Source organism: Salvia hispanica, chromosome 2 (genome assembly GCF_029641045.1).
Source record: "Salvia hispanica isolate PSC_SH4W2 chromosome 2, Shi_PSC_v1, whole genome shotgun sequence".
Lineage (NCBI taxonomy): Eukaryota > Viridiplantae > Streptophyta > Magnoliopsida > Lamiales > Lamiaceae > Salvia > Salvia hispanica.
Genome location: NC_142693.1, coordinates 48,828,140 through 48,851,112, shown reverse-complemented (window position 1 = coordinate 48,851,112; position 22,973 = coordinate 48,828,140). Strand labels below are relative to the sequence as shown.

The 22,973-nt window shown below is 44.8% G+C and overlaps 1 protein-coding gene and 2 pseudogenes across 1 annotated transcript; 2 read left to right on the top strand and 1 right to left on the bottom strand.

Annotated features, from left to right (window-relative positions):
* The first annotated feature begins 1,615 nt into the window (after window positions 1-1,615).
* On the top strand, window positions 1,616-21,733 carry LOC148932592 (RNA polymerase II transcriptional coactivator KIWI-like). The gene is made up of 3 exons (XM_089063685.1): window positions 1,616-1,738; window positions 4,451-4,568; window positions 21,666-21,733. Exons 1-3 carry the CDS (start codon window positions 1,616-1,618, stop codon window positions 21,731-21,733), a joined length of 309 nt encoding a protein of 102 aa, XP_088919811.1.
* On the bottom strand, window positions 1,985-3,132 carry LOC148932594 (E3 ubiquitin-protein ligase ATL42-like; annotated as a pseudogene).
* Window positions 6,744-8,854, top strand: LOC148932593 (uncharacterized; annotated as a pseudogene).
* Window positions 21,734-22,973: the final 1,240 nt, after the last annotated feature.

Genomic DNA, 22,973 nt, shown 5'->3' with positions numbered 1-22,973 from the left:
TCTCAACAGCTTTCCTAGAGTAGGTTAGGGTCGTAGCTCTCTTCCAAGGCTGCAACCAGAGCTCATTTTCCTTCCTTATTCTTGAATTCTCGTACACACACACTTGGTCCTGTTTTGTTAGCTGGTAGTTCGGTGTTTGGTGTTAGTTTCTGCATATTTTAAGCTTTCGGTTTTGTAATCCACCTCGAGAAGGGGTGATGAAACAATTTACTGCTTCCCTTGTTTGTTTCCTGTTTTTCTTTTGATGTAATCGACTTTTTAATGTTTTGTTTTAGTTAAATCCGAAGTCATGTTTCCATTTCTAGTTTTTGCATTTTGTTTTATGCGTGATATGTTAGATCTGCTTTCATTTTCGCTTTTATATTTAATGTCTTAGCTTAGACGTGTCTTATTCTATTTTGTTCTGGTTAGACCTGTTGTTTTCCGTTTGAGTCATCTTAATATGTTTAGATCTAGAAGTTTTTGTTTCATTTCTTGCATGTGTCCGTCTTAGTTCTTGTTTTTACGTGGCCGTAGCTTAGATCTTAGGCGTAAATTTAAGTTTTATGTGTTTTCTGATGTCTCGTCTTCTTTAACTTTCCATATCCGTGGTTAATTGTAACGGTCGGTGGTTACATATGTTATAGACGTTACAAACGTCAATCATGGAGTATGAACATAGACGGATGTATCTAGACACCTCTCACGTAGTTGTTCGTTCCAGAAATGTATCTGTACTACTAGATCAATGTGTACGCATTCTACGAAGCTTTCTCTGTACGCTCATTTGCCACATCATTTTATCTACGTGTCCAAAATAATACTCCCTCCGTCCCCCATTAGGAGTCACACTTTGACCGGGCACGGGTTTGAAGAAATGTAAAGAAAATTTGGTTGAAAAAGTTAGTGGAATGTGGGACCTATTTTTTTATATTGGTTTTATAATAAAATGTGAGTGAATTGAGTTAGTGTAATGTGGGACCTACTTACTACTTATGGTAAAAATGAAGTGTGACTCTTAATTGGGGACGGACCGAAATAGAAAAGTGTGACTCTTAATCGGGGACGGAGGGAGTATTAATTAATTATTTAATTATTTAATTACATATCTCCATATATCGTTACATACTTTAATATATTATTTCTCACTCACCGGAATCGGCTTAGAGAAAGTGAATGTATCACAATCATCTACTCGGAGCATAGATAGATTATAAATTATTTAATTATTTTTAAAATTAAATAATCCGTCACTTATACGACCCGGTCAATTGCGTTGACTGGACTACGATTCCAACACCACCTACCCCAACACGGATTATCACAATCATCTACTCGGACCGTAGATAGATCTGCACCATCACATTGTGGTGAAGAGAAGGGTGCAAGAGACAATGGGAGGTTCACAATCACACGACATTAATAGCAGGTAGTGTGATTTTCTTTTCAAAGTCCGGTTAAACCGGCCAGCAATCTTAAACGGCTCAATAATAAAACCCTAAAGCATCGCATTCCTCTTGTTTCCCCAATTCATCCAACTTCCGTACATCTCATCCCCCTTTCTCTATCACTCACTCTTCTCTCACAATTATTCTCATTTGACTTCTTTTGCTGCATTTGCTTGAAATAAGTGGAAATGTTGAACAAGGGCAAGAAGAGGGAGGAGGAAGGTGCGCTCTCCGAAGGCGATGAGCCTCGAAAGATGATTTCGAAGCCCGACAATGATTTAGATGACCCTGATCAAATCGTAGTATGTGAGGTATCTGTGCCTATTTTCCGTCTTTTAATACCGTAAGAATTCGGAAAAAAGGGCTCAATTCGCAAGTATTTCAAAATTTGATATTAAATCCGTTGACCTTTTGGAATTTGGGTTCGTGGTATGCGAATTTTTCGGAACAAGGGATTTTCGAATTTTTATATGTTATATTTCTCTCAAAATATTTAAGAATCGACCAAATTACACTCTAATATTTTTATTATTTTTTACTCCCATTATTTTCACTTTTCACCACGGCCACCGCCACTGCATTTTTTTTTCGAAAAGCCAAACCTTTCTCCTTCTTGGATGAACCACGATTTCCATTTTCCAACATGGATTTCTTCTTGTCAGGATTCCGAGAGACCGATTCAAACCCTAATTTCTTGTCCTTCTCCTCACCTGAGTTGAGGAGCATTATGTCGGAACAGATCACGTTGCTCCACCGGCTCTTCAACATTAAGATCATATGGTTCAATCTGTGCAGCGGTGGCATGCTGCTCTCCGGCATCGGCACCTCCTCACTTCCGCCAATGCAGAATCTGGAGGATCCACGACGGCCTCCTCCTCTCTCTCTGCCTAGAGCTCGAGATCGGAATCAGGCGCCGGCAGCGGAATGTGTAGTAACCGGAGACTTTCAGGGAGGTCGTCGGCGGTGCCGTAGAGGCGGCAGAGGGGGCACGTGCGTCTCGAGCCACTAGTCGATGTGTCGATGTGGCCGATGTGGTTGCATTTGGGGATGAGGCGAAGGACTTCGGCTACGTCAAATTTGATGAGGCAGACGCGGCATTCAAGGCCGAGGAGAAAGGAGAATCGGAAGAAAGGGAGGGTTCGATGGGGGATTTGTCAAAGCCGGAGGCGGATTAGGAGAGGGGGATGGTGTTGGTGTTGGTGGCGGCGGTGGTTGGTGGTGGTGGAGGCGGAGGTGGTGGCAGAACTGGGCGTAGAGGAGGAAGAAGGTGAGTGATACGCTCGGATTTTGCACTATTTTAAGGCCATTATTTGTTCCGTTTTTTATGTCAAAGTCACTCTACACGTCCATTATTTGCATATTTTGTCTATTTAGGTATTTTGACGTGTTTTGTGAGAAATGTGCATAATTGGGCCGAAAAAGGGAGCCAAAACAAAAAGTCTGGAAATCTGGAGTCAGACGGCGACCGCCGCGGAGGTGTGCGGCGACCGCCGGCGCCCGGTGGGCAGAACAATGCAGCGGTCCGCCTCGAAAAAATACGCTTGGAAGAGAAGTCTCGCCCGGCGACCGCCGGAAGTCATGCGGCGGTCCGCCGCTGGAGAAACAGACTCTCTGGACTCCAACGCGGCGACCACCAGCCAAGGTGCTGCGGCCCGCTGGAGAAAGGCGGCGAATCCGAGACTAGATTTGCTCCAAGATTTGCCATATTTTAAGATCTTTTCCTTCTACAGCAAGCATTGGCTTTCCCCTATAAATAAGACCTCAAGCTTCATGAAAAAAGAGAGAGCTTCTACTTGCAAAATAATTCATAGAGATCAAAAGCTAGAGTACTTCACTTGTGCAAGGAGTTGGAGAAGGATTTCAAGAACATCAAGAACGACAAGGATTCAACCTACGGGTTTTATTTGCTTTAGTTTTATGTTCCAATTGTTTTCCCTTAATCTATGTGTTTATCTTATTTCATCATGTGTAACTAAACTCATAGGATTCTCTAGGGATGTGTTAGTAACGACTTTGGTTATACAACTCCAATTTTCTATTTAATATTTGTTTTGTTTTTACTTAGTTTCTTCCCTAAGTTAATCTTGATGCTTCATGATTGAGTGACACAATCGTGTATGATTTAATATAACTTGCTTCATAACTGTGAGAGAGTTCTAGCGAGTTAGGTTCCCTTAAAACGGCACTGTTAATTGAGAGTGAGGACTTTTCAAGGGTCTTAGGAGCTATTTGGAGTTATGTGTTAGGATTGAAAACCCTAATCTTGTAATCAACGTTTGCATACGTGACTCGTCCTATCAAAGTAATAACTGTACTAGGGTATTGTAGTTCGGAATTTGTATAACCATAACTGTGAACGCACATCCCTGGGGTTCCCTTATCTCTATCGATTGTCTCTGTGTTTTATTCGCATATTTAGTTGTTAATTGCTTTTTATTGTTTTCTGTTTTCAAAGTTTTCCAAAACCTTCTGTTCTTCTAGATAGTAATTGAGTTTTAGTAGAGGATTGACACTTTGTGTTTGCCTTTCCCGTGTTCGATATCCCGGTACTGACCTTTAGCTATACTATATATACTCTGTATGCTTGCAGGTATTTTTAGTGCTAATAAATAGTGCATTAGTGAGGGAGTAGACAACGGCGAGCATAGCCAAATAGTATATCGAAGCTCCATGATTTTGATACACAAATTAATTGAGCATTACAGAGAGCTGGAAAAATTGGAGCTTTCATAATTACAAAGCGGCGATGATGGTAAATAATACTACTCCAGGAGTCTAGTAATGTATTAAAATTGTTGTGAATGAATATAGAGGACAATTTGGTCATTTTATAAATATTTTGAAAGAAATAATATGAAAAGAGAAAAGATAACATATAAAAATTCGAAAATCCCTTGTTCCGAAAAATTCGCATGCCACGAACCCAAATTCCAAAAGGTCAATGAATTTAATGTTAAATTTCGAAAGACTTGCGAATTGAGCCCCCTTTTCCGAATTCTCTCTTTTGATTATGTGGAATGTAGTTGTCGAAGAATCGGAAAGTGTTGGTGAGGAACTGGCAGGGAAAGGTTGTGGTGGACATTAAGGAATTCTATTCTAAAGACGGCAAGGAATTTCCTGGCAAGAAAGGTCTCACTTTTTAAATTTTTAATCTATGTTTAAACGACCTTCTAGTTTGATAATGTTATGTCAACTATATGTGTCTATGTGATAACACAAAATTATACATACAAACTCAACATATGTTTCTTGACTTGAGTGTAGATGATAGCTTGTTTACATGTGCTTGAAGTTGAGTGTATGAGTTTGGTTGAAGTACCTCCAATTACATAATATACATTAGTTTCTTAGAGTATGTACTGCCCCTTCATAAAGTTTTAGTGTTACTGGGTAATGGTTCATAACTAGGTTTTCTGACCGTGTTTATATCATTGACTACTAGATTCTCTGATTCTATCATATAGGTTTTTTGACCGTGTTTATATCATTGACTACTAGATTCTCTGATTCTATCATATATGATAATGAGTGCTGTTAACACCATCTTGGAAGTTGTGAAGGAGACATTAGTTGATGTAAAGCTAATAGATGAGATACATTTGACTCATCAATTTTGGACCTTTAGTGCCCTATAGTGTATCATTTTTAAAGACTTGAAAGTGGTGGAAAGATTGGGAATGTGGAGTTGAGCTTATGCTTCTTGCTTAAACTTTTTAGCAGTGTTCTTCGTTGTCCTTTGTTCTATAAGATTTGTTATTACAATAGGATAATCTTTTAAGGGGGTGTTCGGTTCACAAGATTGTATCTGGGATTAAGTTTGTAGTGTGTTCGGTCCATATTTTTGGCCCCCCACCGGTAACTCCTCTAGGAAAAAAGAGTCTCTCTCTCTATAATTTCCTCTCTAGAACCTCCCACCCTTTCGCTCTTTCCGGCCATGGCCCCCCACCGGTAATCCTCCCGCCACCCCTCCACTCCCACCTTCCATCTTCTCCGTCCCCTCCCCGGCCACTTTCATGTCTACGCTGCTTGGCTCATCTTCCCGTTCGTGCACTCCATCTGTTCCGGCGTTGACAGGACATCCTCCGCTCATGGAGGCGCCGGAGGGGAGTACGGACATCTCTCAGCCGGTTGTCTTCCGAGCTAATGCTAACTCCAGCTCCAGCGAGATCCCAGATGCAAAGGAACAAAAGAAAGGTATTACTAAACACACCAAGACCAGAAAATCAATCCCCCGACCTATGATGAAGGATGGAGGAAGGAAGAGGTTTGCTTTATCTCCGTCGCCGGACCTCAAACAAGGTTTTAAGAAGTCTACTAGCCAGGAGCTGGACGAGGATCGAAACAGAGTGACGCGAAACCGACGTAACCTCTTGTCGGACTTATCAGAGGTTGCTGATATGATAAACATTGTCCCCATCCCGGAGTTAAGCTCGACGAACACTGAGCTTACCTCCCGGCAACAGTGACAGTCGACCCTCCGGCAGGACTTCCCTCAGAGCCGGGGTTGGAGGCCCAGGCCACCCTAACGAAAAACATGAATAGTGAAGAGACTCCGATGGAAGTCACCGGAGATAGGTCGGAGCAGGAGCCGTTGTCTGTGACCACCCACCACCAACCTCCGACGGCTGATCTAGATGCTCACCAGCTTGCTGCACCCAAAGGATCGGATGTACCCTCTGTTGACAGAAAGCATTTTTTTACTGAAGACACAAAGCCAAAATCAGAAAGACAAACCAACCTCTTCCCATAAATAGACGTAACGGTCTCCTCGGTCAACGAGAGGTCAAAAAACTCCAAAAAACCCCAACCTGCAGCTAGCTGGCAATGAAGCAGTTGACCTTGATGGAAATATTGAAATTGAAGCAGGTAGCTTCGGGGAAACTTTGGCCATGGTACTTTTTCCGACGGCCGACTACACCCCTCCGAGTGATGAGGACCTCCCTCAAGCAAATCAAATTGTGGTCTTTGAAGGAGTGCCTCGCCGAATGGAGATTGAAACCTGCCAACCACCTCCGGACACCAAAGGCTATCATGTGAAATGCTCTAGATTCTCTCTAGTTTATCTCTCTAGCTCAACAACAACTCGGTAACTGCCCCACCGTCCCCCGCCGCCTCCACCCGATCTTCCGACCGCCGGCCGTGCACCATGGCTCGGCGGTAACCACCTGAACCCCTGCCACCTCCAGCCACGCCCCTCCACCCGCTCCCCTTTTCTCCCTCTCGAAACCTCCCCCACCTCGTTGCTGTCGGCCACTTCCGAGTTTCAACAAGCTTCCTCTCGGCTTCGGTTCCGAGAAGGCTCGGCCAACGGTGCCCATGTCGACACCTTCGGCTCACAACCCACCTGACATCGAGAATGCCTCAACCATCCCGGACCAACTGATGGTGTTCCGGTCTAATGAAGCTCCCCCTCCACCGAGATCGACTAACAAGGCGATGATGAAAGCTGCCAAGACAAAGCTCAAGTACCGGAAGGCCACCCCGGCGCCACCAACTAAGGAAAATGGCCGGAAACGTCTTGTACTCTCGCCATTACCGGAAGATAAGCAGCTTCGGAAAAGAATTGACTTTGGAACCACGGACAGCCCGACCTTGGAAGCTCCTAAATGCAGAGGATCCATTTTTCCGGCCACCTCTACCCATGGCTCGGTCGGAAGCTCACTAGACATGGAGTTAAAAGGGGAAGGCATTCCTAAAGAGGTGAACCAAGATATGACTATGGTTTGCTTTAACTCCACTAATGGGGATGGAATCTCGCCGGAAACCGCCGCGGTCGCCGGCGACGAGGAGGACGCCGGCTGCGAAGAAGGTAACCTCCAACAGCAGCCTCGGTCAAAGTTAGATGCCCCCACCAATTCAAATGTGATGGTAGTTGGAGATTTAGTCAACTTACCCAAAATGGACCTAGAGACAAAAATACTTTTGGAAAGCAACTTGGACCCTTGCCAACTTGAAGAGTCGCATGCTACCCTAACCGTTGGAGATCAAATGCAGCCAAAGAATGACAATATCATACTCCTTGCACAGCTGGACTCGCTGGAATTGCTTGACTCGCTGGTGGCGCAGCCTCTCCTCGCCGGCAGCCGGCCGGTGGAAGCCCAGCCGGCCTCTGCCACCAAGCCTCCCTCGGCAAGTGACCCCCCCGTGCTTACCTCTGAATCAGCCGAAACAAGCCTGAATGGAATGGTTATTCCAATGGAGGTCCAGCTACCTTCCGCTAATGGAGGGACGTTTGACGGGCCCGTGGCCGGTACACCCCGCTATATCCAACCGTCGGAGACTGCCCTAGTCATGTTTGATCCCGTTGCAGCCTATGCTCCGTCCTTTGAGGAATTCCCCCCACTGGAGAAAGGTCGAACATTGAAGATTCGTGACACATTCGATGCTGGCACGCCTTTCCTTAGGAATGGTTCGGCATGGCCGAAACCGGTCTCGGTCGACCAAGCCCCACAAGGATCAGGAGCATCAAAGGGCGATACGTCGGCTGGGTCCTCGATAGGTACTCAAGTCCTTGCTGCCACGAACACCCCTAGCACTGCCGCACAACCGGGCGCTCCACCGAGACATGCCGAGACATCCTCCGGGATGGGGGCCAACATCACACCCGCCCCGGTCTGCACGAGCATTGCTGGAGGAGCTGCTAACCACGGGGGACACATGAATGGGACCAAGACCATGGCCGAGATTCTTCGGGAAAAGCCGGACCCTAATGGCCCTCAAGTGTTCGTGCCGGAGAAGATCACTAACATAGGCTATGCCACCACTTCAAATGGCCTGCCGGCAATTTATTTCTCCGGGGCTGAAATTCAAAAGCTAGCGGATAACATTGGTTATGCCATTGTGGGTAAGTTCTCTCATTCCATCCCTAACTCGAAACAAATTCAAAAGTCTCCAGATAATATTAAATTTAGTCGTGGCTTCTCATGGAAATACATTAATGCTAAGCATATTCTTGTTCAATTTGAGGACATTGCGGATTATGCCCGGCTGCTTGGTGGACCGAAGGGCACCCCCGTGTGGTATGTCGACCGGCATCCCATGAGGGTCTTCAAATGGACCCCTGATTTTGATGCCTATTATGAATCTCCGATAGCGGCAATTTGGTGCAACCTAATCGGTCTCCGCATCCATCTTTATGATCAGTCCGCTCTTTTTGCCATTGGGAAGCTCCTCGGCACTCCGATCCAAGTTGATCGGGCCACAGCCGACAAATCTAGACTTTCTTTCGCTCGGATGTGTATCGAGATCGACATTACAAAGCCTCCACCGGAGGAGATCATTCTCGACATTTGTGGTCGTGAAACGGTGTAGCAAATTAGATGGGCAAAGATTCTGCCATATTGCCGGGAATGCAAGCATGTGGGCCATTCAAGCGATGTGTGCAATGCGTCGGGAAAGATGGCAAGGCCGGAACGGAGGGACTATAATACGGCCACGCCAAAACAGAAACAATATGGGGAACAAGGCGGGAAAGGGAAACATGAACAACCACATCAAAAACCGAAGGAAAATGGGAAGGGGCAACAAGGCAAGAACTATGGCAAAGGTAATGAGACAATGGGTGGAATGGAGGAAACCGGGCACCCTTCTACCCTCGTGCCAAAGGGGAAAGAAGCCAAAGATTCGGAATGGCTGGGCCCGGATATCATGGGCGAGCCTAGTGCCGCTCAAGAGGGGTTGCCCCGTGAGTTTGGGGGGCGATGAGGTAGGCAAAGGAGCGAGGCTCCGGGGTTCGATCAGAACCTAGATTTAGCTACTACCAATCATGAGAAGGGATTCATGAGCCACGGGAGGGGTTTCAGTCTTGCTCGGCGAGGGACTTTCTCTAAAACCCGAGGTGGCGCGAGGGGGGCTGGCCATTCTTCGTCGGCGGGAGGCCGGGGCAACTCGTTTGCTTCAAACTATATGAGCTCAAATCAATACTACTCTCTCATGGCCAATGGAGAATTTGATGTTGATGGATGTGGGGAGAATGAGAACGTGGAGATGGAAGTTCTCATCCCTACCGGAGCTACCTTAAGCAACCCCTTGCGTATTGAAGGGGGGAACGAATGCCAAGCTAACGATTGCCAAGGGGGGACTTCCAACTCTCCGGGTACGATCTTACCTTGTTAATCATGTCGCTTAATTTTATGTTTTGGAACGTTAGGGGAATTGCAAATGCACCTACCCAAAACGTCCTCAAACGTTTAATTAAAAATTTTAATGTTGGCTTTCTTGCAATAATGGAACCGCTCATACTTCCTAATCCGGAAAGATAATCCAAGGCTTTGGGGCTGGTCTTCAAAGGCTCCAACACCAACGGAAAGATCTGGATTTTTGTGGAGGAAGGGGCTGATTTTGTAGTCGAGGATGATTCGGAGCAGATCCTGCATGGCCGATTCTCCTCTCCCCGGCTAGCTACACACTTTGCCATCTCGACCGTCTACGCCAAGTGCACTAGGGCGGAAAGGTACTTGCTTTGGGATAAAATGAGGGGTCTCTCAATCAGTCTTGATAGTGCGCCGTGGATGATCGGGGGGGATTTCAATACCATTCTAACCCCGGGGGATAGGGCTGGCAGCGATACCAACCGGCAAGCCGAAATGGTTGACTTTGCGGAAACTATTGAGGATTGCAGACTTCTGGATCCGGGCTTTGATGGCTCGGAGTTTACTTGGGCTAAGAACGGGCTGTTCGAGAGGTTGGATAGGGTCTTGGTCAGCGAGATGTGGGCTAGGACATTTGTGGCATCAAGGGTGACAAACCTGCCTCGGGTGTCCTCGGATCATGGGCCGGTCCTTGTTCGATGCAAATTGGCCAACACCACGACAGCAGGTTGCGCTTTCCGTTTCCAAAATATGTGGACACGGCATGAAGGTTTTCTGGATCTGGTTCGGGAGGTGTGGGATCAGCCCTCGGGAGCGCATGGTCTTCTTGGTCTCCAAATCAAACTTGTCAGAGTAAAAAAGGCCCTCAAGTGGTGGAATAAAGAGGTGTTTGGGAACATTCATGCCAACATTAAGGCTATGGAGGAGGAGATTGCGCTGGCCCAAGCCAACTTCGAAGCTAACCCCTCGCCTACAAACAGAGCGACGATCAACAAAGCCATTGCTACCTATATACTTTGCCTAAAAATGGAAGAGGACTTCTGGCGACAAAAAGCAGCCATGAAATGGCTTGTGGAGGGTGACAAAAACACTAGATTTTATCAAAGTTGGGTGAAGCAAAAAAGGGTTCGGCTTCGCATCCACAAAATTCATGTGAACGGTAGAGAGGTTACTGATGATTTGGAGATTAAAAGCTCTGCGGTTGATTTCTTTAAAAACCTTCTTGCCCCTGACGCTCCAGCCCTTGCTGAGATGGACCCGACCCTCATTCAGCCACTCCTCCGGATGCGGACGAAGTGAAGAGAGTGGTATTTGATATCTCGGGGGATAGCACACCTGGGCCGGATGGTTTCTCGGCTACCTTCTATCAATCTTGTTGGAGCATTATTGGATCTGATGTTATTGAGGCAGTTCAACAGTTCTTTAACGGGGCCTTCTTGCCGCATAGCATCACGGCGACAAGCATCGTCCTCATCCCAAAGAAGACCCTTCCAGAGACGTGGGCTGATTACCGCCCCATTAGTCTTTGCAACGTCATCAACAAAATCATTACCAAGATTCTTACAGCGAGAATCACCCCCCTCCTCCCGTAGGTGATCTCCCCTAACCAAAGCGGTTTTGTGAAAGGGCGACTTCTCCACGACAATGTCCTCCTTGCCCAAGAGATGTTCCATGAACTCCACAGATGTTCACCAGCCCCAAATGTTGCGATTAAGATTGACATGGCTAAGGCCTATGATCGCGTTCAATGGCCGTTCCTTATTCAAGTCCTTAGGTGCATGGGCTTCCCGGAGGCGTGGCTGTCCCTTATTGATAGGTGTGTGGGGTCGTGCTGGTTCTCGATCCTCATTAATGGCGCTCCATCGGGCTTCTTCAAATCCACGCGGGGGCTTAGACAAGGTGACCCTATCTCCCCGGCGCTGTTTGTGATTGCAGCGGAGTACCTATCGAAAGCCATCGACAAGCTTATTTTGGGCAAGAGAGAAATGACATTCAAGGCGGCTCGGCGGTATATGGAGATCAGCCATCTTGCCTATGCCGATGACATCATTATTTTCACGCAAGCAGCTATACCCGCCTTACGCCAACTTAGAAGCTGCCTCACCGAGTATGAGGCGGTTTCCGGTCAACAGATTAATCTCGGCAAAAGTAATTTCTACATTGCGGAGGCGCATGTGGGATGGTCCAGCTCTATTCAGCGGGAAGGAGGTTTCTCACCAGGTTCGTTTCCTTGTACCTATTTGGGTGTGCCTATCTTTCGTGGTGCCAAACGCACAGAGATGTTTATGTTTCTTCGAGAAAAGATCGCCAACAGGATCTCGGGGTGGGCCCACCGACATCTGTCATTTGGGGGGAGGCTCACGCTCATCAAAAGCACCCTTGAAGCGGTCCCGATCCACATCTTCCAAGCCATTGAGCCGACTCTCAGCGCACTTAACCAACTAGACCAGCTCATGGCTCGATTCTTTTGGGGCTCATCAAACGAGAGGAGAAGGACCCATTGGATTAGCTGGGACCAGATTTGCCGCCCAACCACCGAAGGAGGGCTTGGAATTCGAAATTTCAAAGAGGTACTACGAGCCTTCACTATTAAATTGTGGTGGCGGTTCCGGGAGCAGAACTCCCTTTGGGCACGATATTTGATGGCAAAATATTGCTCCAATTCTTCGCCGCTCTCGCATGGTGCCTCGAGTCGTGCCAGCCCAACATGGAGAAGGATATTAAGAGCCCGTCCTTATGTGCAACCGCACATCCGGTGGCTGGTTGGGGAAGGGAAATTCTATTTCTGGGACGACATATGGATTGGCGACAACACCTTGAGAGAGATATGCCTTGATGAGAGGGGCAGCCCTAAAACCCTCGTTTCGGAGTTCATTAGGATCGGGGGAACCTGGGACGAGCCCAAACTCCAGCAGCTTCAAGATCATGCCGGACTCCCTCATCACATCATTATGATGATTCGGAACACCCCAATCATCTCAGGGGGGCCGGACATCCCTAGATGGACCTTATCTCGGCTTGGCGATTTCTCTGTGTCCTCCACTTGGGACACAATCCGTACACAGAGGCCGGTCGTCCCTATCCTTGATGACATCTGGAAGGCCGGTCTCACCTCATCCATCTCCATTTTCGCGTGGCGACTCCTATCGAACCGAATTCCAGTTGACACCAAGCTCCAATGGCGCAAGATCGAGCTGGCGTCTAAGTGCCTTTGCTGCCCCCTTAGACTCGGCATGGAGTCCCTCCAGCACCTTTTTATCCAAGGCAGTGGGGCTTCTAGAGTTTGGAGAGAGTTCGATGGCTGGTTTGAAGGCTCCTCCCCACCACTCCGCATCAACGACACTATCCCGGATAGGATCGAAGTGTGGCCCCAAAGAACCCACCAAACAAGCCGTTCAATGTGATTTGGCAAGTCCAAATGTTTGTCCGAAACAGCATCGCCAATGGGAGTATCAAGCCGAAGCATTGGAAGAATGTCAAGCTTGGTGTGTGCAGCCCAAATCGTGATGAAGGAAGGCACCCCATTCCGCGCGCGTTGGCAGTGAAATGGAACCCCCCGGACCGCCCGTGGATCAAACTTAACACGGATGGTGCCTTTGTAGAATCAACAGGGAGAGCAGGGGGTGGAGGCATTATCCGAGACCACTTGGGAAGAATGATCGCCGCCTTCACTTCCCCCTTTGAGGCACATTCAGCTTTGGAGGCTGAACTCTTGGCTATCCATCATGGAGTGTCCTTGGCTAGAGAGTTTGCTCAGCCAATTTGGGTTGAATCGGACGCCGCCCAAGCAATCAGCCTAGCCAAGGGTCTAAGCTGGGGCCCAGCCCACGTTCGCCGAGCCATGGCCCACCTGGCCTTGCACAGGAGACATGGAGAGTTTCGCATTTCCTTCATCCACCGGGAAGGGAATAAAGCCGTGGACCTTCTAGCCAAAATGGGATTGGAGATTGAGGAACTTACCCGCTTTGATGCCCAAACAGCCGCAAGATTACTAAAAGCTATCGTCCGGCTGGAAGAAATGGGACTACCTTACATTCGTGTGTGTGAGGAGGAACATGTTTAAGCTTCGAACCACGGTGATGACAATCGGATGCTGCTCCCTCGCGGTCGCCTTAGAGTAGGTAGGTGTCGAACTTCTTTAGCTTGTCCCCCGCTTACTCTTATGGTGATTCGCTTTTGAAATATCTAGCATGCCTTGCTTCTGTTCTATCTCGTAGATTGTTGATAGGACTGATTGTCATGTTTCTTCCCGGCACGGCACTTTTGGTCGTGGCCAAGTATTGTAAGGTTGTTTGTGTTCCTTTGGCACGTCACTTTTGGGCGTGGCCATCCCCCGTCTTCCGGAAGCTCCGTGGCAATCCCCAGAGAGACTCTCCACATCTACCTTGAATTTCCTTTTCTCTCCTGAGGAATTCCCCCCACTTGGCCGAGGAAGAACTAAGAGAATGTGCAATATCTTTGAACCTGGTGGTCGTTCACACCCTCCCTCGTTCTACGCGGATGAAACACTAGAAGCGGTTCCCCCTGCTAATCCTCCGCAGAATCCGACAAATCAGGAAGGGCGACTGAAGGCTGGTAATTCCTCGGCATCCACCAACCCGTCTAGCAAACCTCAATCAAGATCAGCAGCCAATATCCTACGAGGCTCTAGATCAATCTCCGGACCTAAGCCGTTCGAGGTACATGCTATGAGAAAGATTGGCACGGTATCCATCAACAACAATAGACCTGCGATCTATTTCACAGCAGAAGAGACACACTCACTTGCTGAAAACATGGGGCTAGCCATTGTTGGAAAGTTCTCTCAGTCGATCCCGTCCTCACTCCAAATCCAACGAACTTTGGAAGACATCAAGCTCACATATGGCTTCAAGTGGAAGTACATTAACACAAAGCACATCTTGATCCAACTAGATGACATAACAGATTATGCGAGGTTGCTAAATGGGCCGAAGGGGACACCAATGTGGTACGTTGGGCACGCACCAATGCGGGTTTTCAAGTGGACATGGGACTTTGATCTTTTCCATGAGTCCCCCATTGCTGCCATATGGTGCAACTTGATTGCTTTGCCGCTGCACCTTTACGACACATCGGCCCTGTTCGCCATAGGGCAGCTCCTCGGCAACCCCATACAAATTGATCAATCTACGGCCGATAAATCAAGACTCTCCTTCGCACGGCTGTGCAGTGAAGTCGACATCACAAAAGCCCCTGAGGAGGAAGTAGTAATTGAAATGGGGGGAAGTGAGGTTGTAGTAAAGGTGGTCTGGGATAAGTTCCCCTCGTACTGTCGGAGTGCAAACATGTAGGGCACAAAAGTGTGAATTGCTATGCATCCTCCCGGAGACAGCACCAACCCTGGAACGTACAACCCAACAACGGCCAAAAGGACAAAGAAAGTGAGGAGAGGAATGGTAAGAAACGGGAAGCTCAACAAAACCAAGGCAAAGGAAGATATGAATGGGCCAGAAAAGACCAACCGTCTACTTCGCAGGCAGGGGTTCTGATCGTAAGGCCATTAAACAAAGGAAACCACGAACCCCCGACCTTGCCCTCCAGACATCTATGGTGATCAAGCGCACGACAAGGACCTCGATGTTGGATTCCAAACCCAAGGCAGAAGGCGTGATTGAGTAAGGAGGAACGAGCCTCCCATCCACAAGAGGTCCAGCCTTTCCCCTGATCGTAGAGGCACGAGGACCCCAACCGAAAGGAGCGGCAACATGCCAAGGGGGCAATCTGCATCCCCGCCGGGTCAAGCGGTTGGGAGGGGGCAAGGAGGAAGAGATCAAGATAGGGACACAAATGCTCCAAGCGCGAACACCCTTAGCTCAAATAAGTACTACAAATTGATGGAAAATGGATCTTTCGACACAAATGCATACGAGGATGAGGAAGATACAGATGGAGACATGAGCATGGCAGTTGGCCGTGTAGAGAGGGGAAATTCCTCGGGCAATGCTGAGTGTATCATTAAGGCAAGAGGCAGGGGAAGAGGCGATCCCCCAGGTACCAACCTCTCCTTTTAAATGTCTTTAAATCTTTTGATTTGGAACGTTCGAGGGGTGGCTAACAAACCCACTCATAACGTCATTAAAAGACTGATTGTAACTCATAATGTTGCTTTCCTAGCCATCATTGAACCTCTCACGACCCCGGACCCGGCCTTCTACTCGCGTGCCTTGGGGCTGACTTTTGTCGGAAGCAACACTAATGGAAAAATATGGATCTTCTCGCACCGAGACTCGTTGTTTGAAATCGAAGCAGACACGGAGCAAGTTTTACATGGGAAACTCACGGTGGGATGGCTCCCACGACCTGCCTTCATCTCCGTGATTTACGGCAAATGTACGAGGGAAGGCAAATTCCCACTTTGGGAGAAACTAAGGGAGTTGGCCGAACCTATGGAAGGGGTTCCATGGCTGGTAGGAGGAGACTTCAACACCATTCTTCACCCATCGGAAAGAGAAGGGAGTGAGACGAACAGACAACGAGAGATGATTGATCTGGCAGAGACCATTGAGGATTGTAGGCTTACTGACCCTGGATTCGACGGTCCGAGGTTCACCTGGGCTAAGAATAATCTATTTGAATGACTGGATCGCTTGTTGGTAGGAGAAACCTTGTCTACCTACTTTGCAATATCTCGAGTCACCCATCTTCCCAGAATCTGCTCGGATCACGGGCCGATCCTCATGAGATGCAAACTGTCCGATGAGCCTCGACGTGGGAGGAGCCACTTCCGCTTCCAGAATATGTGGATCAGACACCAAGGCTTCCAACAACTCGTCCGGGAATCTTGGAGTGAAGAGACAGAGGCTTCGGGACTTCTTCAACTAGTGACTAAATTGAAACGACTTAAAGCCGTTCTCAAGAGGTGGAACAGAGAATCATTTGGGAACCTGTTCTCCAATCTCCAAAGGGCAGAAGAAGGCATCGCGGAGGCTCAAGTGAAGTTCGAAGAAGATCCCTCTGGCTATAACCGAGCTCAATCTAATAGGCTGATTGCGAAGTACATCCTTTTGCTCAAGATGGAAGAAGATTATTGGAAACAAAAAGCAGCGGTTAGATGGCTTGCGGAAGGGGACAGAAACACAAAGTTCTACCAGAGTTGGGTTAAACAAAAGAGGATCAAAGCCCGGGTTCACGCCATCCGCGTTGGGGATAGAACCATTTCAGAGGCTGAGGAAATTCGGACTTCGGCGGTTGATTTCATCCAGGAACACCTCGCCCCCCCGGAGCTCCACCTCAACGAACCGGACCTCCAATTAATCAAGAGACTCCCGGAAGCTACTGACCGAAACGCGCTCGTCGCCCCACCAGACCACAAGGAGGTTAAGGAGGCAGTGTTTAGCATCGCGGGCGACAGCACTCCTGGGCCAGACGGTTTTACGGCCGCCTTCTTCCACACATGCTGGGATACGGTCGGTCAGGACCTCACCGAAGTTGTGGCTCAATTCCACAACTTAATCCTAGATGGATAATCATGGGATAATTAGTCATAGCTAACCCCCTGTGACTAACAGCCCGGCATTTCTAGGGTATACTCCCTCCGTCCGGGAATATGAGTCCTGGTTGGCCATTTTCATCCGTCCGCCATTAGGAGTCCCGGTTAGACATTTTATCTTGGGAGTATAAAAAATGGCCCCATTGTTCCCTTAATTTAGAAGGTGCAATTAATTTTAATCCACTTTGATTGCAATTTCTCACTCTCTCTCTTAATGTTAGATTTCATTATTCCAAAGAATAAAGCAAATAATAATATAAATGGGTCTCACATTCCACTATCACACACTTTAATTATTACACTCAAACTTATCTTAAAACCCGCACCCAACTCAACCGGGACTCCTATTCGCGGACGGAGGGAGTAATAAATACGGCGACTGTTAACTAGGCAAACTTAAGGCGACAAGAATGTAGACTAGGGTTTCATTTAAAGAGATTTGACCAAGTTTTTAATGAAGATCAAGGCAATAAGTCAACGGCTTTAAATACGAAAAACAAGATTTAATAGCTAACATAGGCTAAGCTCAAAAGTCAAAGGGTTATTGTAGCTCCAATAAAACGCAATAATTAACCATATTCTAATTCGAAGAAATAAGTTCACAACAACCAAAGATAATAAGTTTTAAAATATTCGGCGGAAGCAAACCAAGAGAAAGCGGAGCCATGTATGAAGACACGACTACACTTAAAGTTCCAATCATCCATTTTATTCGATTCACTGTCTCAACACCACCGACCGCCCATCGCCGCTCAACCTGCACATAGGGAAAACACATGCAGGGCTGAGTATTTTAAGCATACTCAGAGGACTCATGCCAAAACGTTTTAATAGTTATGCCACCCTTACCATAGTGAACTCGAGGTTTAGCATTTATTTAAAGAATAGCATCGAGTATCACAAAATATTTCATGGACTGGCCAGTCAAACAATACCTCCCATTTTCTCATCAATCAACAATTCATATGGTGCGACGAAGTGTGGCCACACTTTCGCCCGCGAGACCGGTCGATTAGCAAGGACGGCTCCCGATCTCCAGTGTACACTAGCCTGATAGGGTTTGCGGCCCTACTCAGACCCGATTTCGTTTTTATAGCCCTTTAGCCTAATGGAGCGCACTCACAATCTAGGCATCAGGCACACACAATATCCAAAATAATTATAGGCATGGCATAACAGTTTAATCCACCCTTATTGCTCCACTTTCATATATTTTCAACATAAGACAGAATTTAGAATAAAGCCCACCTCGATTTCCTCCGATTTCAAGTACGTACTTCTTCTTGTTATCACACCGAGAACGCGAGCTATCACCTTTAGTTCATGTATTTCAAATAAGTCTCAAACATGGATCAAAATCATGCATGTTCTCACGTTTCCCTTTCCCATCGATTATTTTTAATATTCCCATTCAAAATCAAAGTGCGATTATCATAACGCTTCTATTCGCACAACAACCCCAGATTTATCATCAAATCGTGTCACGCATGAGTGTTTCAAAACACACAACACACGCACAGACACACAACACACGTGCACGCATACCGAGGCATACGCGCACACACACACACACGGTCACACGCACACGCACACACACACACACAAACTCAATCTAAATGCATGTGGACTCAAGAACACCGATTGATCGGTAGAAGAAGAGAAGATCAAAAATAAAAATACCTTTTCAATAGAACAATTGGTAGGAAACAAATACGATCTTGATTCTTCAACAAATTCTTCAATTTCAGCTTCAATTCTTCTCCAAAAGATGAAGAATTAATGGAGAAAGTAGAAGAAAAATTTGAGAGAGAGTGGGAGAGAGAGAGATCGAGATTGAGGGAGAGTGAGGGACGGTTTTTGTGATGCTAGGGTTTTGGTTCTCACTCTTATTTATAGAGTGCAAGATATAATCCAATAATTAAATAAATCAAGATTTGGAAGAGATTTGGTGGTTGAAGTGGCGTTAAAATGGTAGAGAAAATAGGGGATTTCGAAATTTCTAGGCTACTTAATTAGCCTATGATTTAATTTGAATATTTCACGGAGGAGGATAAAATATCACGGAGCAGAATAAAATAATAAATCCTCCCTAAAAATAGTAAAAAAGTGGCGTGAATTTCACTTCCCTCCACAAGGAATTAATTAAAATCCTAATTTAATTAGGATATGGCAAGATCTTCTTAGATATGACAAGATATGCTAGGATATTTGAATTTATTTATGGAAGAAAATAAATAAGGGATCAAATAATATAATAAAAATTCCCTTCTCCCATAAAATAAGGGATTTTCGAAAATCCCCCTAGACACAATCATAGGGGCCGAAAATTTCATCAAATAAATAGGAATATTCGGACTTTGGATTTAATTCGGATAATTATCCCTAGCAATAATTTAAATCCAAGAAAAATAGGATCTCTTTCCAATAAATATGAGGGGTCGAAAATTCCACTTTATTAAATAATGCTCCTATTAAATTCTCACTTATCCCTTAGGAAAATAATTCACCACAATGTTATTATCCCCGCATCAAAATATTCACGTATTCGAATTTCCACCTCCACTTCACATTTTCCAACGACTTTGACCATTCCACGACCACGTCATATTTTCCACAATGTTGACTATTCAATAGTCACGTCACATATTCAACAAGTTTGACTATTCAACTCAAACTCAACTCCATATCGCAATTAGAATATTGCAATAACTCACTCATCATTTAATCCACACATATCATAGCATCAAAAGCATTTAATGCAAAAAAATTTCACGTCTCAAAAATTAGGGTTCGAAAAAGTGGGATGTTACAAAAATAATCTCACAACTCAATCCTAGATTATATCTTGGTATTATTTTATCTTGGAAACCGAACACCACCTGAGATGATTGTTGGAGCCAAGAAGGATTGATCTTACTAAAAATTTTGTTATTTTGCTAATGTATTTTTTTATGTTGTGTTATGTGTGTCCGTGTTTTCCCCCTCTTTTTATTTGTAGGTCGTGTAAGTACACGTTATAACCATGATGCTTTCGACTTTGCTTCTTTACTTTGTTATATAAGTGTGAATTGACTTTAGTTGTTTGAAGGAGGTTAAGATCGAGTAACATTTTATTGAATTGGTCCATATTGAGCATGGAATAGTGAGCCTTTTCAAACTCAACTGATTTGTTTCTCAATCGCCCATGCTCATTTTTCTTTTACATATAATTTCTGTCTTTTTGAATGGTAAGTAGATATCGATAAGAGAAAATGTGCAGAGGGAAGTTTGTTATGATATTATGTGCACTGAACTATTTATTACACTTGGATTAGAGAAGTTGGTTATCTATGTTATGACTTGAATGTGTCGACAAGTGTCATGGTCAATGGGATATGTTGTAGGGTCATGGCGGTTTATATATAGTTTAAAAAACATTATTAAAAGCCATTATGTATTATGGCTGCAGCGACGGCGGCGCTAGGCGAAGATGGGGGGCTGGAGGGCTGCGAGGTTCTTGAAGAAGGTGAGGGCGGGGCTGGAGAGCGGCACCGCTAGGGATAGAATTTTGGGTGGGAGAGAGAAGAAGATTAGGGTTTTCTCACCTCAATTTCCAGCCCTTGCCTGTCATCCACCAACTTCCTCATCTTCGACAATTTCTGCCCCTTCATCGGGTGCCTTTGTCACAATCATGCCCTTGTCCAGCCTCCGTCGCCAATTGCTCCTTTAGGTGAGGTGACAACAGAGTATACAGTTTGTGATTGATGATTCTTGAGATAAGTGATTTGATATCTCTCCTCTGACTAGTAGCATAGCACTCACGCAAGGGTGATAACTTTGGGCTGAAAGTGATTAGTGCAAGAATAGTACCAGAACATCAAAGAAATTTTCAGCAACATTACTGGGTGTACTTGCATGATGCGTATGACTTCCATTTCCATAAATCCGGCCAGTCATTTATATTAACAGTTTGTGCGCATTACAATTTAGTCAGTCCTTTTATCAAACACATTTAATACACATTCTGATGTCGATGATATCAATGAGAATGAGGATGGCAGTTTAGGTTGTTGATGTTGATTGAGGAGGATTCAAATTTGGACTCAATTAGCAATTCGATATGATGGTTTAATATTTTAATTATTGAGCTAAGACTTCAGTTATTGGAGATACTATGTAATGGTTATGAATTTATATTTTAATTGTTCTAAAATTTGAAATATTATGTTTTTATCATTTACTTAATTTTTGTCTTATTTTATTTATTCATATAGCGGCGGCAATATCCCGCCACATCCTTGTGGTAGTTTTTTACGCATTTAATCATATGGATTCTGATACATTGTTATTTTGATATCTTCACTTGGATTGTAGATTGTGCTGTTGTTTTACACCTTATATATTCATACTAGTCTTTCTAAATTACAGAGAGAGTTTGCTAATATTTTTGTAGTATTGTATTGTGATTAGTAATGTAAAACTTATACATTGTTGATATGAAACTATTACAGTATATTTTTGTTTTATGGTGGCGGTAAGTAACTCTCCTTTATGTTTGATTACAGGTATCTCATTGTCCAGGTATGTTTCAGTTATAACTCACTCATAAGCACACTTGCTCCATGCTTTTCCTATCTTAAGATGTGTTTGCTGTTCATCCCTTCTTGCAGTGGAAAATTCTTAAGGATCACGTCGATGAAATTAATCAGGAGATTGAGAATACATAACGGTATCTATGGATCTGTGTGTTTTGTTCCTTGAAAGGAATTGGCAAGGGACCTCCAACTTACTAATGGAAACAGTTTAGGGATGAGCATTTGATTTGTATGGTCACTCTCTGTGAAATGTTTTTGTAACATCCCGGATTTTAGAACCCTAATTTTTGAGCCCTAGAATTTATTGTTGATGACGTGGCATCGAGAATGCAGTTATTTCACTAGGTGATATGGTCGAATTAAGTTTAGGGTTTGTGTGAAAGTTTGAAAAGTCAAACTATTTGACTTAATGATGTGGCATGTGATTTATTTATTTGTGTGATTTATGTGGTAAATTATTTGTTTAAGGGTGAGTGAGAATATTAGAGAAAATTGCCATAAATATTTGTCACCCTAATTCTTGTGATTTTCGAACCCTAGACCCTTTTTAAGAGAATTTCTATTTTTCCGGAATTTATTTAATCCTTGGGATATTTATCCAAATTAAATTCCAAGAGCCAATTATTTCCTTGTTTAGAGATGTAAAAATCGAGCCCCCTTGTTACCTTAGTGATTTTCGAAAATCACTTAATTATGGGAAGGAAATAATTATTTTATTTTAGTTAATCCCTTGTTTGATTCCTTCCATAACTAGAATTTAATTATTCTACCAAATCTTTCCATACTTCAAGAGATCTTGCCTTACTTTGTTTTAGCCAATATTCAAAAATCCATGCCTTATTTAAAAGGCATAGAAATCGGCCCCTACCTTGTTTCATGGAGGATTTTCCTTATTTTTATTTTGCTCCATGATATTTTATTCTATATGGAAAAATACCAAAAACAAAACCATGGCTAATCCCCTAGCCTAATTTTCGAAAATTTGCGAATATTGTCATCTTCTATTTTTGTTAATTCTTCTTCCCTACTTCACAATATTATTTTATTTATTTATTTAATTGGGAGAATGAGATCTTACCAAATATTCTATTCTAATTACCTAAAGATCTCATTGGACTCTATAAATAAGAACCAAAACCCCAACCCTAGCCCCCATATTTTCGCCCCCCTCACCCCCATTCACTCTCTCAATTTTCTTCCACTTTACTCCATAAATCCTTCATCTTTTGAGAAGAAATCGAAGTTTAATCCGAGCATATTGAAGAACCAAGCCTCTACTTTGTTTCTACCGATTGATTTTCTCTAAAAAGGTATTTTTGCTTAAGAATTTTGTTGTCCTTCTTCTACCCCTTCTTTTCTTTTTCTTCCAACC

What these genes read in the sequence shown, in the direction of transcription:
- LOC148932592 (XM_089063685.1), top strand. Translation starts at nt 1,616, where the DNA reads ATGTTGAACAAGGGCAAGAAGAGGGAGGAGGAAGGTGCGCTCTCCGAA. An exon ending in ATCAAATCGTAGTATGTGAG is followed by an intron (nt 1,739 to 4,450) that starts GTATCTGTGCCT and finishes TGTGGAATGTAG; the next exon opens with TTGTCGAAGAATCGGAAAGT. An exon ending in CAAGAAAGGTCTCACTTTTT is followed by an intron (nt 4,569 to 21,665) that starts AAATTTTTAATC and finishes TTGCTGTTCATC; the next exon opens with CCTTCTTGCAGTGGAAAATT.